Raw genomic sequence first — 15,873 nt, 5'->3', positions numbered from 1 at the left:
TTGGACTGTGGGAGGAAACCGGAGCATCCAGAGGAAACCCACGCAGACACGGGGAAAATGTGCAGAGTCCGCACAGACAGCGACCCAGGAGGGAATCGAACCTGGGACCCTGGCGCTGTGAAGCCACAGTGCCAGCCACTTGCGCTACTGTGCTGCCCTAAACTAGAAAACTAGTTGGGAGGGGTTAAGGGTCACTGATGTCGAGGGCAGTCACCCTCACCTCTAGAATTCAGCTCTTTTGCCCACATTTGGACCAAAACTGTAATCAGGTTAGGAGCTGAGTGACCTTGGCTTTACGCACTCTAATTTCCTTCTCTCTCTGCCTGCCATTTACAGAAAATAAAATAAGAGTGCAGCTAATTGGAAAATCCGTCAAAGAGCCAGCACAGGAACAATGGATCAAATGGCCTCCTTCTTTGTCGTCTGATTCCATAACATTAAAAATAAAGAACCCAGGCTAGCATCACAAAAAAGCAAAGAACTCCTGCTGACAGACAAACAGAATAACAGAGAACCTAATCTACATTTTACTTGGGACTTCTGTCACAAAATAAGTAAAAAAAAACAGACTCAGCATTCTTACCGGTTTCCTTCATAAGATTGATACTCTCCTCTTTACGTTCATCATATACTCTGGTACCAGCAACTTCTCGCAAAAGTTTTAGTCGCTGCGAATCTGGAGCTGTTGCCATTTGATTAATCTATTCCAAACACAATTCAAAAAGCTAATATGCTATTTCGATGTTATATTAATTCAAAGACTGTTCAAAAACACAAATACACATTTACATGTCAGTACAAACTATATAAAATCACAACCTCTTGAATAAACATTTGTTGAAGTCACATTGTTCAAAAGAAGTACAAAGAAACCTCCAGAGTCCATCTGAAAATGAATACTTGAAAAACAATTAGAAACGGATTTCTCTGCCTGCAAGAATTTCACAAGTTTACATGGCCTGATCCTATTTTGCAGAAGATTAATGCAGAACACAGTAGGGCAAATGGGATTGAAGGCAGACAATTCCCCAGGGCCTGATGACCTACATCCTAGGGTGTTAAAGGAAATGGAAGCGGAGACAGTGGTTATAATATTCAAAAAATCCCTGGATGCAGGAAAGATTCCAGTGGATGGGGAAAATGCTAATGTAATGCCCTTATTCAAAAAGGGAGGGAGACAGAAAGTAGAAACTATAGACCAGTTAATTTAACATCTGCTGATAAACAGGACATTAGGAAAGTTTGCATGTCATTAGGGGGCACGACCCGGTATTCTCTGGGGCCTCCACGATGTTCCGGCTCCGATGGGCTGAGTCCCCGATGGCATGGTTCACTTGTGTTTTTAAAAATCATGAAACCGGCATCGTGGCTGGTGAGAGGGAGAGGGTGAGAGAGAGAGAGAGAGAGAGAGAGAGAGAGAGAGTAAGAGAGCGAGAGAGTGAGAGAGTGGGGATACGGAAATAGACCAACAATCGCCATAGTTTGCCGAGTTATGCTGCTGGCCAGGGGGGGCTGCTGCAAGGGCCGTGGGGTCAGAGTGAACTGGCACAGAACACCATTGCCACAGCCGGCAAGAGAACCATGCAGCTGCGCACGCCACTGACTGCCCGCTGTGAACTTAGGGCCACGGGTCAAATAGGTGTGTCCCCCCCAGGTGCCCTCTGACCCCAGCTGTATGGGCATGCTCCAGCACAACAAGTGCCACTTGTTGGCTGGGATGAGAGTGTGTAGGGATTGTAATGTGTATATGTAGCTGCAGCTTGTCAGCCTCCCGAGTGCTACTCAAGGACCTGACGAATCCCGCACCATTTTTCATTGGAATCGATCATGTTCCACGTGGCGCCGATGCTAGACCCTCCACTGTTGCTGAATCAATCCAGGTTCAGCGCCAGTCTTTCTGCCATGAAAGACCAGGAATTCTATGTCGCCATCAGCACTTAGTCTCAGAAACAAAGAATCCCGCTCCTCAGTTTTACAACAAGGAGCAGCAGATTTAAAACAGAGATGAGGAGAAATTACTCCCCTCAAAGAGTCGCAAATCTGTGGAATTCACTACCCCAGAGTCGGACATTTGAGTAAATTTGAGAAGATAAACAAGTTTTTAATTAGTAATGGGTTGAAGGATTATGGAGAATGGGCAGGAGAGCGGAATGGAGGTCGAGATTAGATCAGCCGTGATCGCATTGAATGGCGGAGCGGGCTCACGGAGCTGAATTACCCATCACTTCTCCTAGTTCTTGTGTTCTAATTTAGTAATCTGCAGCCTCCAAGTGACGCAACAGAGCAGTGAAAAGCAGGCTTATCAGGTGGAGATGTTTAATCTCAAACTTGAGAAATGTAAAGACTGGGTACGGCTCCAACAGGTCAAGAAAGATGCAAAATGGGCAACGGACGTGAAAGAAACATGTGGCAATACTATTTATCCAAGCCCAATTTTCAAATTAATAAAAGCTCGTGCTTTTTCACGATACTATTCCTTCAAACGTGATCGTATCAAAGGATTGACAAGTATATGTTCTCTAAAGCTAAATTACATAACCTATAAATGGGCACATTCACTATATTATCTTTTAATTTTTAATTAGGATTTGCAAATACACACACCGAATTCAGGAAAGTACTGAAATAAAGTGATGCAGTTTTAGCCCAAAAGGGGGTGATTCATATTGAATTAATCATAGTGAACAAGTAAATGTGATTCATACAGTGATAATGTCAGCACAAGTAGCAGCTTACAAAGGCAAGTGGAATAAATAATTGATGTCCAATGTACAACTGAAGCAGGTATAGATAACTATCCTAGAATTACAGACAAACAAAACTAATTTCTTCCCAACCCTCCCCCCACCCACAGTTTACTACATTAGTAATGTGCAAAAAAAGTGTTTTACATAACACTTCCCTCAAAACAGTTAATGCCACATTTGTTGGTGGATATTCAGTTGGAAGGAGTATGGTAGTTGGCGGAGCAACAAATACATTATCCACTGAGCAACTCAACTAATGTTGAGCTTTGCAACCCACATGCTGAACCTAGCCTGAGCATGAATGACGATATAATATAGATTATTGCAAGGTACATAGATTTTTTTTTAAATTGTTCAAATGCTCTAATTCCCCCACCCCCCCAACGCTCAATTTCAATTTTCTCTCCACGTTCCACACAAAATACTTTCCTGCATGCACAAATCAGAAAAGATTTTGTAAAAGGCAGCAAAATTCTACATATGCTTGCAAATCAATGACACTGCAGGGGCTGGTTTAGCACAGGGCTAAATCGTTGGCTTTGAAAGCAGACTAAGGCAGGCCAGCAACACGGTTCAATTCCAGTGCCAGCCTCCCTGAACAGGCGCCGGAATGTGGCGACTAGGGGCTTTTCACAGTAACTTCATTTGTAGCCTACTTGTGACAACAAGCGAGTTTCATTTTCATTCATTCACGGATCTTCAGTGTGCGCGCTCTGACATTTGGTGGCAGGCAAGTCGAGGTGGACTGACATGCACTGGTCTTTCTTTTGAATTAATGAACTCTGCATGCAAGACATAGGACGCGATCTACCAGCCACGTTGCTGGGATCTACCCGCTCACCGGTATTACTGGAAATTATGTGGAACAATCTAGCAAAACGAAATGGTAAAAGCTAAAGCACTGGAATTTTTCAAAATACAATTAAGATGCCAAAATTGGAGAGCTGATGTACCAAGCAATGACTCTCAAACAATAATCCAAGTCCCGCTATGAGGCACTCCCATATTGTGCCTGCGCCATTATTAATTCTTGTACCGGGCTACAAAATGTAAGCACTAGTGGACCAAAATGGTGAACTAATTGATGAGCCAAGGCCCTAGTTCTCATTGAAGCTTATCTTCCTAGTGTTTCTCAAATCCTTTTTATTTGCATCCCACCGAATAGTTTTCATGGGCACTACATCTCACATAGGCAAGCAATGACTCTCAAACAATAATCCAAGTCCCACTATGAGGCACAAAATCTGCCTATGTGAGATGTAGTGCCCATGAAAGCTATTCAGTGGGATGCAAATAACCAGGATTTGAGAAACACTGCACTAGGAAGATGATCTTCAATGAGAACTAGGATCTTGGCTCATCAATTAGTTCACCAATTTGGTCCACTAGTGCTTACATTTTGTAGCCCGGTACAAGAATTACTAATGGCACAGGCACAATAGATTAAGTGGGCTCTTTCCGGCCTGTAACCATTCTATGATTCTGTTGCGAGCTGCCACAACCTTCTGCTGCCTGAATCAGAGCTGCCACATTAATTTCTCAATTTCTGTCTATTTTTGTTACTTAAGTTCACCCTCACATTAATGACAGCAAGCCACATAATGCTCACAGATGGCTCAAACAGTTCACAATGGAGTCAAGGTGTGTAAGTGAGTTGAGTCATCAAAACAAGCTAGAAAACATGTTTGTTTCGTTGCTGCAGTGATGGGACATTAAAAATTAACACCTCCGAATCTCTTCCAACTTCACCACTGCTATATGAATAGTAACTTTATATATATAGTAAGAAGTCTTACAACACCAGGTTAAAGTCCAACAGGTTTGTTTCAAACACGAGCTTTCGGAGCTCGGAGCACGGCTCCTTCTTCAGGTGAATGTCCTGATTCACCTGATTCACCTTCAGAATCTTCAGGTGATTCACCTGAAGAAGGAGCCGTGCTCCGAAAGCTCGTGTTTGAAACAAACCTGTTGGACTTTAACCTGGTGTTGTAAGACTTCTTACTGTGCTCACCCCAGTCCAACGCCGGCATCTCCACATCATGGCTTTATATATATAGTAATTCTAATTAAGAGCAGCCTTTAAAACAATGTTGCACCGTAGAACTAAAAATCCAGTAGAATTTTTTATTTCAGAAAATTCCACTTGCATTTCTGTATTCAATTACCTTTCCTTGCTTGACAATGTAGTATGGATTGCTTCTGGAAAACCCAGCACTTTCCAAAAGATTCATGACATCATTTTCCTAGTGAACAAAAACAGGATTGAAGTATGACATAAATTATTTGACAATCCATAGAAGTACAGTACACAAGAATGCTCCTGTTGCCACTCAAGACACTGCAATTCACACACACACACGATACATTTTTATTTAACAATTTAATAAACCCTTACACTTATAAAGGATATTTGGCTCTCTTTGCAACAGCTTTCAATTCTTTTCTTAAATTGCCTTTTGTGGGCCTCGCATGCATGCATGCTACTTTTCAGTCCTTGGATAAGAAGGGGTGTTTTTTTTTACTGGAGGGAAGAAGGCAGGCACCACAGTACTGCACAAAGCACTCACTACGGCCTCTAGTGACTTTGCTTTTATTTCCTCTTTCTGAAAATATCTATCCATCACTTGGCACTCGTCTCTCGCTACACATTTTATATAAACCAGACAGTATCACATCATTAATATAAAATAATATTCCCCAGCTATAACTTGTTACGGCAAAATTGATCATATAAGAAATCCACTAGTAATAACATGTACAATAAATGTACCATTAAAAATACCCAACTTTCAGAGCTTTTATGTTGCAAGGTTGCCAATAGTCTGTCATATTTGTATTTGTGGGCAGCACGGTGGCTGCCTAGGACGCTGAGGACCCTGGTTCGAATCCCGGCCATGGGTCACTGGCCGTGTGGAGTTTGCACATTCTCCCCGTGCTTGCATGGGTTTCACCCCCACAACCTAAAGATGTGCAGATTAGGTGGAGTGGCCATGTTAAAAAATAATTGGACACTAAATTTTTTTATTTTTTTTTAAATTGTATTTGTACCCAAATTTCCATTCAGGACGTGGGTATCACTGGTAAGGTCAGTATTTATTGTTCATCTCTGGTTTAGTTTGTAATGCAGAACAATGCCAGCAGCACAGGTTCAATTCCCTGTACCGGCTTACCCGAACAGGCGCCGAAATGTGGCAACAAGGGGCTTTTCACAGTAACTTCATACTTGTGACAATAAAAAGATTATTATCTTGAAAGAAAAGTGGTGGGTTGCATGTGTGATCCACTGAAAGCAGTGGTTTGCTAGGTCACTTTGAGAGTAGAGAGTCAACCACATTGGTGCAGAACTGCAGTTACATATAGGATAGAATAGATAACAGTATTATGACCCGTACTCTACCATGCCCTGTATCTAGAGTGTACACAATGTAGAATTTTGTGAAAAATGGTTAAAAACTGATAGCGTTGGAGAGTCAAAATAAATCACGAAACTTACGTCACCATTTTCTTGTCTAAAAAATACTGATCTTTCTTTGCTCCAATGACACGACGGAGAGAAACCTCTTCTTTATCAATCTACAGAATGATAGGAATGATATAACATAACAGCTATAAATCTTACTATTCATGCATTCCTGTACATCCCTATATGTACAAGATCAATATGGAGCTAATTATCAGAATTTTCTTTTTTTATTCATCCATGGGATGTCATCATCACCATTCTAAGGGAGGTGGTACTTGTTGTCCATCCCTAACTGCCCATGAACGTGATGGTGAGCTTCCTTCTCAAACCACTGCGTTTCGTAGGTGTAGATACACAAATATTATTGTAAAAAAAATGTGTTTCAGACTTTTCACCTAGCAGGTGTTCATATTCAACAGTGAGTGAATTGCTCCCTGGGTATCAAGAGCAGTCACACTTGCCACACCCCTCAAATTCAACTTTGTCCACGTTTTGCCAACGCGGTATTGAAGTCTGGAGCAGTGGTCCTGGCAGAACCCAAATTGCATGTCAGTGAGCAGGCTATTACCAAGTGTCACTATACTGCCAACACCTTCCATCCTTTGGTTCATGATTGAGAAGAGACTGACGGGAAGATAATTATCCAGTTTGGGTATGTCCTGCTTTTTGTGGGAATGACATAATTGGGCAATTTTCTCATTGTCAGTTACAGGCTAGTGCTTCAGCTGGACTGGAATAACTTGGCCTGGGGCACATCAATTTCTAGAGCACACGTTTCAAATACTGCAGCCGAGGTATCGTACGACTCAAAAGTCTTTGCTGTATCCAGTGCCTACAGCTGTTTCTGTAGGAAACAGTCTTCAGCCAATTACATTCACATGGAGTGAATGTAATTGGCTGAAGACTGGCAGCTATGATACTGGAAACTTCAGGGGGAGGCTGAGATGGACGCTCGACTCAACAATTCTGGCTGAAGATGGTTGCAAATATCTCAGCCTTAACTTTTGAACTAACATACTGGACTCCTCTCTCATTGGGGTAGGGCATGTTTGTGTAACTTACTGCCCCTCCTTGTCCACCCCTATTCATGTGGTGTGGCAAAGCTTTGATCTGACCTATTGATTGTGGGATCACTTTTGCACTGTCATTGCACACAGCTTTTGCTTTTTAAGCATGCACGCAGCTCCTTTGTGTAGCACGACCAGGATGGCATTTTTAGATGCACCTCAAATTGCCCCGAGCATGCTCTCTTGCAACTCCTCACTGATTGATCCCATGGCTTGATGGCAATGGTAGAGTGGACAATGATATATACCAGGCCATGAGGTTACAGATTTCAGGTTACAAGTGAATACAATTCTGCTGTTGCTGATGGCCCATTATGGTCACCATTTCAGATTCCAACTTTCTATTCCAGATCTATTAATTAACTGAATTTAAATTCCACCAGTTATTGTGGTGAGATTTGAACTCCATGATTCTGAAGCACTAGCCTGAACATTCCACTTTGCTACTTTTCCCATTTTATTACAAGATAAATCATAAAGCAGAATCAGTGCCTATTTGTTTCCCAGACTTCTAGAGTCCCTCATGGATATCATCAGCTGAGGGAGGGCTACAGGTGGTAATCAGCAGGTTTGATTTGATGCCATGAGACTTCATGGGGCGTAGTCATGTTAAGTACTCTCAGGGTCACTCCCTCCCAACTGTATAGTTCTGTGCCACTACCTCTGGTGGGTTGATCCAGGGTTGATGATTCAATAAGCATGACTATATCAAGCTGCTGCTTGCCTTGTCTGGGGGACAGCTCTCTGAATTTTGAACGAGTTCCCAGATGTTAGTGAAGAGGACTTTACCGGCTCACATGGAGTTTGAGTGGACAATCATAGTCGTTGGCGAATGATCACGAAGGAAGAAAAAAAGAAAGAAGATTGTGTCGTGTGTAAAAGGTGTGCCTTTGTTATTTCCTGTATCGAGGTTGATGCAGGATGGTCCATCCAGGATTACTATTATTCGACTTTTCTGGTTTGCTAGGCCATATTATTGTGGGTCTGGAATCCCACGAAGCAAGACCAGGTAAGAAAAGCAAATTGCCTTTCCTTAAAGATAACAGATGTTTTTTACAACAATGTGCTAATTTTATGGTCACCATTACAGACTAACTTTCTATTCCAGATCTATCAATTAACTGAATTTAACTTCCACCAGTTACTGTGGTGAGATTTGAACTCATGATTCTGAAGCAATAGTCTGGCCTTCTGGATTGTACTACAGTAACATCCCACTTTACTACTTTTCCCATTTTATTACAAGATAATTCATAAAGCAGGATCAGTGCCTATTTGTTTCCCAGACTTCTGCATTTGAGTAGTCAAATTCATGTTGTGCATATATAATCCTGATAAAACAGAAATGATATTGAACTCCAAATTTAATTCCATCCAGCATCATTTCACCAAGTTAATGACAGAAAAGAGCCGGTATAGCAATTTAGATCAATATTGTTCAGTCCATAATAGATCCCTTGCATATACATATACACACATTATACATCTTTATTAAAATAGTCATACATGTTAAATTATAGAAGTCATATCAACAAAAAGCAAAATTACTATGTAGTTCACTCATTTGAATGATGATAAAGCTCCTCCACCCCACTCAGAAAGGTACAAGTTTATTTGGATTGGATGGCACATCATCATATTCTCCAAAGGAGTACCACTGAAAGGTAGAACTTTCCATGTGCACACGAGTGAAGGCTGGTGAAGAGAAAGAAGCAACATCGGCCCAGCCTAGAATACTGCATTTGAATAATGTACATTTGCCAATCACATTGCATTAACAGTGACCATAAATTAGCAGTTTTCATACCACGGCTCCTTCCTGATAGAAAGGAGGTTACGTCTTCAGGTAATTTACACCACAAATAAAATGGTTTGTCTTTCAACTTAATTAATGCGATACTTACAGGTAACCTATTGTCTGAATTGTCAAATATGATTTCAACAAATGCAGAAATAACACGAGGTCCAGTTCCTTCCTGCCAACAGCAAACAAAATTTAAAGTTAACAACGTTTGGAAGTTAAAGTTAAATGTTGTGAATTCAACTGTTTCAAATGACACGCTCAAACCTCAAAGGGTTCAATGTTACACACAACTTGTATTTATATTGCACCTTTAACATAATAAAACGGTGCTTCCCGCGGTCATTATAATACAAAATAGGGGTGGCACAGTGGTGCAGTGGTTCGCACTGCAGCTCACGGCGCCAAGGACCCAGGTTCGATCCCGGGTCACTGTCCGTGTGGAGATTGCACATTCTCCGTGTCTGCGTGGGACTCAGCCCCAGAACCCAAAGATGTGCAGGGTAAGTGGATTGGTCACAGTAAATTGCCCCTTAATTGGAAATAAAATGAATTGGATACTTTAAATTTAAAAACATTTTTAAAATTATAAAACAAAATATTACACTGGGCCATATAAGGAGATATTAGGGTGGATGACCAAAAGCTCGGTCAAAGAGCTAGGATTTAAGGAGCATCTAAAAGGAAGAAAGTGAGGTAGAGAGGCCGAGGGATGGAATTTCAGAGCTTAGAGTCCAGGCAGCCACCAATAATGGAGTAAACTAACATTGGGACTATTCAAGGGCCAGATTTAGAGGTTCCCAGATATCTGGGAGGGTTGTGGGGCTGGAGATTACAGAAATTAGGGAGGGGCAAGATCATGGAGGGATTTGAAAACAAGCAGAGAATTTTAAAATCAAAACTCTGTTCATCTGAAACTTAATGTAGGTCAGCAAGCGCAGGAGTGATGGGGTGAATGGGATTTGGCACAAGTTAGAATTTAGACAAGAGAGTTTGGATGATGTCAAGTTTACTATGTGCGAGGCCAGCCAGGAGTGTGTTAAACAAGTCAAGTCTAGAGGTAACAAAAGCATGGACAGTTTCAGCAGATGAGCCAAGGCAAGGGCAGAGCCAGGCGAGGCCTTCGTGAATAACCTCAATTGCTAGTCCAGTGACAATACGAATACGCTACTGCCTCCCCATAAATGAACTAGCTTAAAGTAGAAAATGGCCACTTTATATACTGCTTATTTCGCAACTACTTTTCATTGGTATGTGGCCAGCTGACCATCTTGCATTAGAATTAAATATCAGTGGTGTGTAAGAGGGAATAGAAGCAACAGAACATGCAAATACTCTTGCTAATGTTAAAGCAAGAAGAGCAGGATAATTCACCTCATCAACAGCAATTTTACTCTCAGATGATACTATAATTAGCTCATGTTTTTTTGCCTTCATGTGTATGAAATATACAGAGGTTAATTCAGCATCTAATTTTTTTTTTTTAAACCTAGCTATAATGAAATGGATGCCGAATGTGTTCAACAGTTACTTTTCACTTCAACGTTACATAAACATTTTCATTGAAAATCCCCTTATCCAACCTGTTTATGAAATGAAAATTCTCACAAAGCCACTCATTTAACTGTTGCTGTAGTCCAGAAAGGTTTAATGGCAAGGGTAATTTGGGCCTTAACTTGTTCTTCCTTCCCATCCATATCCCCAAATGCTTTCCCTCATCGTGGAAGGTGGCCAAGGTTCTCCAAAGGTGTGTACTGTTTAGGTCTTTGTTGAAAAAGGATATAATTACTTCTAGAGCAGTTCAGAGAAGATTCACTCCACTCATTCTTTGATGAATGGCTTATCTTATGAAGAAAGATTGAGCTTATATCCATTGGAGTTTCGAAAACTGAGAGGAGATCTTATTGAAGCATGTAAATTCCGGAGGGGAAATGATAGGCTGTATACCGGGGAGGATGTTTCCTCATGTGAGGGCAAACATTTCAAGAATAAGAGGGCTCCCTTTTAAGATGGAAATGAGGGGAATCCTTTCCCCAAGAGAGTCATCAGTCTTTGGAATTCTCTTCCCCAGAAAGCTGTAGTGGCTGACTCACAGAATTTATTCCAGGCAGAGTTAGATACATTGTTGATAGACAAGGGAGCCACGGGTTATGGAGGGTGGGGCATTCATAAAAATGGAGAGGAGTCCACAAACTAATAAGTCATGATCATATCAAATGGCAGAGGAGGTGCAAAGGGCTAACTCCTTCTCCCATGTTCCTATGGCTTTGTAGCATTCCTCTCCCCAATTCAGGTCCAGCACTCAAGAGGCCAGAAGCCTAATTTCTTGGCCGACGCTGCCTGCAGATCACTTCTGTCCCACTGCAGCACAGCTGGGACTTTGCAACCTTGTGGTGTGGGCTCTTAGCGACAGGAACTCCACTGTCTATCACAAAATGGCTCCTGACCTAGTGAAATAGCTCACGGCATCGATAATTTGGAAACACTGGCCACAATCTTGATTTTGTGGACCGTTGGCGACAAGAGTAGAAACCCAGCTCAGAAATCAAATGGCTACATTTAGCCAATAATCGAATGGACAAACAGTATAGTGCACCGATGGAATCTCACGCGTCCTTACTACTTAATAATAAAATACTAATCATTTTTATGGTTTTAAAATGTTTTGTTTTATAGAAAAAAGTACACATGCATTATAATGCAGAAAGGTACACATGCAATATAATGCATGTGCCGTGTAAGGAGCCTTGGTGAGCTCCTACAATTCATCGCATGGATGGTACACACTGCTGCTACTGTGCTTCGGTGGTGGAGGGAGTACCAATTAAACAGGCCGTTTTGTCCTGAATGACATCAACCTTCCTGAGTGTTGTTAGAACTGCACTCATTCAAGCGAGGGGAGAGTATTCCATCACACAACTAACTTGTGCCTTGCAAATTGTGGACAGGCTTTGGGGAGTCAGGGCTCGAGTTGCTCACCACAGGATTCCAAACCTCTGATCTGCTCTTGTAGCCACAGTATTTATATGGTTAGTCCAGTCGAGTTTCTGGTCAATGGTCACCCCCAGGATGTTGCTAGTGGGGATTCAGCAGTTGTAATGCCATCAAATGTCATTGGGCGTTAGTTAGATTTTCTTTTGGTGGGAGATGGTCATTGCCTTTCACTTGTATGGCGTGAATGTTACTTGCATAACTTGAATGTAAAGAAGCATATGTAAAGAAGCAACATTAATGGAATTAAAAGAATTAACCTTCATTTTCTTATTCTGAAAATGTTTGTGACTATGTTGAACTAAATACAAGGTATTTTAATTGAATTAGCAACTGAACTCAGATCTCAACTTTCTGTAAAATGCTGTTTTCCATATATGGCTTATGTAGGTTTTGTGGATTTTGCAATAATTGTAAAGCTCTTAAGATGTTGGTCTGGCACATGAAATTTGAGCTGTAGCAACTGTCACAAGAAACTCTCTTTTCTCCTAGAGTTAAACAATATAGTTTAATGTATGTACCACCCATAGGTTCCCCAACTTTTAAAGTTTTATAAATTAGACAGTTCAACAAATTCACAGATGTACATCCACCTCCCATAGTATTAAGAATGACCGATGTGCGATTGGTGTCTTCAGTTTACTGTGCACCACAAAATGTTCCAGGACATTACACAATTTCCGAACAGCGTCAACATTGAAGAGAGAAATTTCCTCAAGGTAATACAACTCTCAAGTTGTGCAATACAAGACATTGGATTCAATTGATAAACATAATCTTGGCACCAGTACTTACATGCAGAAGAGCAAGTCTCTGTTCAGGGCGAAGGTGGCTGAACTCATCACTGAGCACAAACTGAATTGCTGAAAGTATGAAGAAAGATGGTGAAGTTAGAAATATAGTCAAACAAATAAATATACTTTTCTTCAAAAGGAGGATGACAACTGAGGTAGTTCAGTTAAGGCAGCACAAAACATCTTCAAGTGAGTTTCAGGCCAGCAAATGTGTGTCAGTAAACGAGTGTCACAGCATCTTATTGAACAGTATAATTGAAATTAAATTCTGCGAAAGTCCTATTCTGTAGCCATTCACTTGATTCAAGATAGGATCACATACTGTGTTGCCTAGCAGTGCGATTCCATCTTGTTATGCAAGATTAACTCTTAAATTGCTACACATTTTATTGTGAATAAATGATCTAAACTAGGAAGTTTGATCAAAGGATAGAAATATAATACATCAATTCTGAAACATGGTGCACTCAGCGGATAACTTTCAGAAACTTTTAGCACTAGCAAAACCTGCTGTCCGTATCCTTTTCCATATAGTGATTTAGAGGCTCTCTCTTGTAACTTTTACCATTTGAAAAACTTTAAAAGTTTGAAAGACAGAAGGCATCTCGTTTCTCACTTATTTTGTATTATTTGATTCCTCTTCTCCAGGAATCTCACAAGCTGATTCTTACAAGAAAGCATGTGTCTTGCTTGCATACCACTAATAATATTCTATATCCTTCATACAAGCATATAAAAAAAACAACCAATGAAACTACCCTTCTGATTTTCACTCCCTCCCCAACTTTGCTTCCAATTGAGAACTTACATAGCAGCAGAGCCCTAGAAAGTCACAGTCATTTATGGCCATATGTAAATGCCCTATTACTCCATTTTCAGTTTATTGGAGGTCCATTGTTAATATATTAGCGAACTGCTCTCTACCAAGCTTATTGGTAATAACACAGGACTAAAGTTTAAATACAATATTTTGCACAAATATTTAATTCATTTTACTATCCCTCTCCAATGTTTGAGAATTAGTATTTTGGGAGTTTACAATGCGTCAGTCCACTTGATATCTTTATCATTTCAATAGTGTCTAAATATTTAAAAATCCTAACCCAAAATGAAGAAGTGGTAGATCTTACCATAGAAAAAGTTACTTTTCCCTGATCCATTTCGGCCAACTGAAGAGAAAGAATTACAATTACAGATGTTATGTAAAGTACTATACCGTATCTTATTTTAACAACAGTGCCAAGCTATCAATCCAATAGCATCAGAACAGGAAAGCCTTTAAACAAAAATATATATGTGAAGCAAATAATAAATTCTAGATCAAAGAAAGATTTGGAATAATGCAACTAATTACTGCATTTTCTCCAGTTTATATAGTGGAAAAGCTCAGGCAGTACCAATCAGTCCTCTATCAAAGCATTTTATTCCTCTCTTAAATAATTGGCACACCAAAACGTAGTGAAAGACTACATTGATGCTAAATTCTTAAATAATAGATTTTGTTCTGTTAAGTGTTTAGTGAATTGTTCACAATAATTTAAATCACGAAACAAGGCAAGTTCAGATTTGTAAAATAGAATTTCAGAGTTAATTTCTAAATTAATTGATCATTAATCATGACAAATTTTATTTATTTTAGAACCCCCAGATACCACATTGGAAGAGAAATGCCGAGAGATCTTGTGGCGGAGTTGGCAGCGTCCTGGCCTCGAAGCTCCAGGTTAGATTCACACTCCAGGACTTGATAGCCAAGCAAGGTGCCTGCGTAATTTGGCCAAACAGGTTGATTATCAATCTGTAAATCCTTCCACTAAGTCTATGGCAGGTAGTAAGAGCTGGAGTGTCTCCTATTCAGCCATGCTTGACGTAGAATGGTGCCCCTCAAGCTTATCCCCTCTGGCAACAGACTGGCGAGCTGTTCCAGAAAAAACATAGCTATGGAAACAGACACAAGTAGATGCTGTATCTGCTTCATACATCACTTGACCTGGGAAGCTTCTAAGTTCAAGTAACCATACGGTTCCCTTGTACAGAGAAATTTCTCCCTTTAATATTGGATTCTCAAAATAGCTGCTAATGGATTAATAAATATAAATGTTTTTCATTTCTGATACTCCCTGGGTCATCTCTAACTTCAGCGCTGCTGTCTCAATTTTCTCAGTTTACTGCCTACTTTTCATTAACATGCACTCATTGACTCTGACTTGTCACCAGGCATGCTCTTATTAGACTGGAAGCACTATACAGAGTTGAGTTCTACCAATCCCATGCAGGGAGATTCTCAAAACTTTAAGATTATTGCTGCTCTGGGTCAGAGTTTTCTTTAACAATTATCTTCTCATGTGGGCAGGCCCATGGAGAAATGCAATGACACATTTATCAAATTAATGGGATCATCCAGTATCTTGAAATCAAGATTTGTGTATTAATTGGATAGAGCATTGTTACATTGCCCTTTCACTCCAGAGTCACAGTTTAACTCTATTCAAAACTCATCAACCTGAGGGTATTAGTGATTCTGCCTGTGAGGGTCCTAGATGATTTAGGCAGTCTCAAATGATGACAAAACCACGCAGACAACAGTCCAAAATTAAACGCAGAAACAAATGACAGCTCACTCTGAAAAGCAGTAAGGATTTAATGTGCAAAATGGAAATACATTTACACTGGTACATGGTCAATGGTAAGATACATGGTGGAGCAGAACAGAGAGAGTTTTGTTATTTGGTCAGAGTACATATTATTTGGAAGTAGTAAACACTGATACGGTGTGCTAAAAGTCAAAAAAGTCCATTCGCCAAAGCTGTTTGGCCTGATGAGCACAAATATATATTAAAAGGGCAGCACAGTGGCGCAGTGGATAGCACTGCTGCCTCATGGCGCTGAGGTCCCAGGTTCGATCCCGGCTCTGGGTCACTGTCCGTGAGGAGTTTGCACATTCTCCCCATGTCTGCATGGGTTTCACCCCCACAACCCAAAGATGTGCAGGGTAGGTGGATTGGTCACTCTT

General features: G+C 40.6%; 1 protein-coding gene across 1 annotated transcript in view; it reads right to left on the bottom strand.

Moving 5' to 3' along the window:
• smc3 (structural maintenance of chromosomes 3) overlaps positions 1-12,931 on the bottom strand; it is a 79,932-nt gene extending 67,001 nt beyond the window's left edge. Inside the window, exons 1-5 of the mRNA XM_038774108.1 lie at positions 12,865-12,931; positions 9,182-9,253; positions 6,241-6,320; positions 4,913-4,990; positions 584-701 (exon numbers count right to left, since the gene is read on the bottom strand). Coding sequence (XP_038630036.1) covers positions 584-701; positions 4,913-4,978 — 184 coding nt within the window. The 5' untranslated portion in view covers positions 4,979-4,990; positions 6,241-6,320; positions 9,182-9,253; positions 12,865-12,931. The remainder of the gene's footprint in view (positions 1-583; positions 702-4,912; positions 4,991-6,240; positions 6,321-9,181; positions 9,254-12,864) is intronic.
• Between the last annotated feature and the right edge of the window lie 2,942 nt (positions 12,932-15,873).

Source organism: Scyliorhinus canicula, chromosome 16 (assembly GCF_902713615.1).
Source record: "Scyliorhinus canicula chromosome 16, sScyCan1.1, whole genome shotgun sequence".
In the NCBI taxonomy this organism is placed as follows: domain Eukaryota; kingdom Metazoa; phylum Chordata; class Chondrichthyes; order Carcharhiniformes; family Scyliorhinidae; genus Scyliorhinus; species Scyliorhinus canicula.
This window is presented reverse-complemented; position numbering and strand designations above follow the sequence as displayed.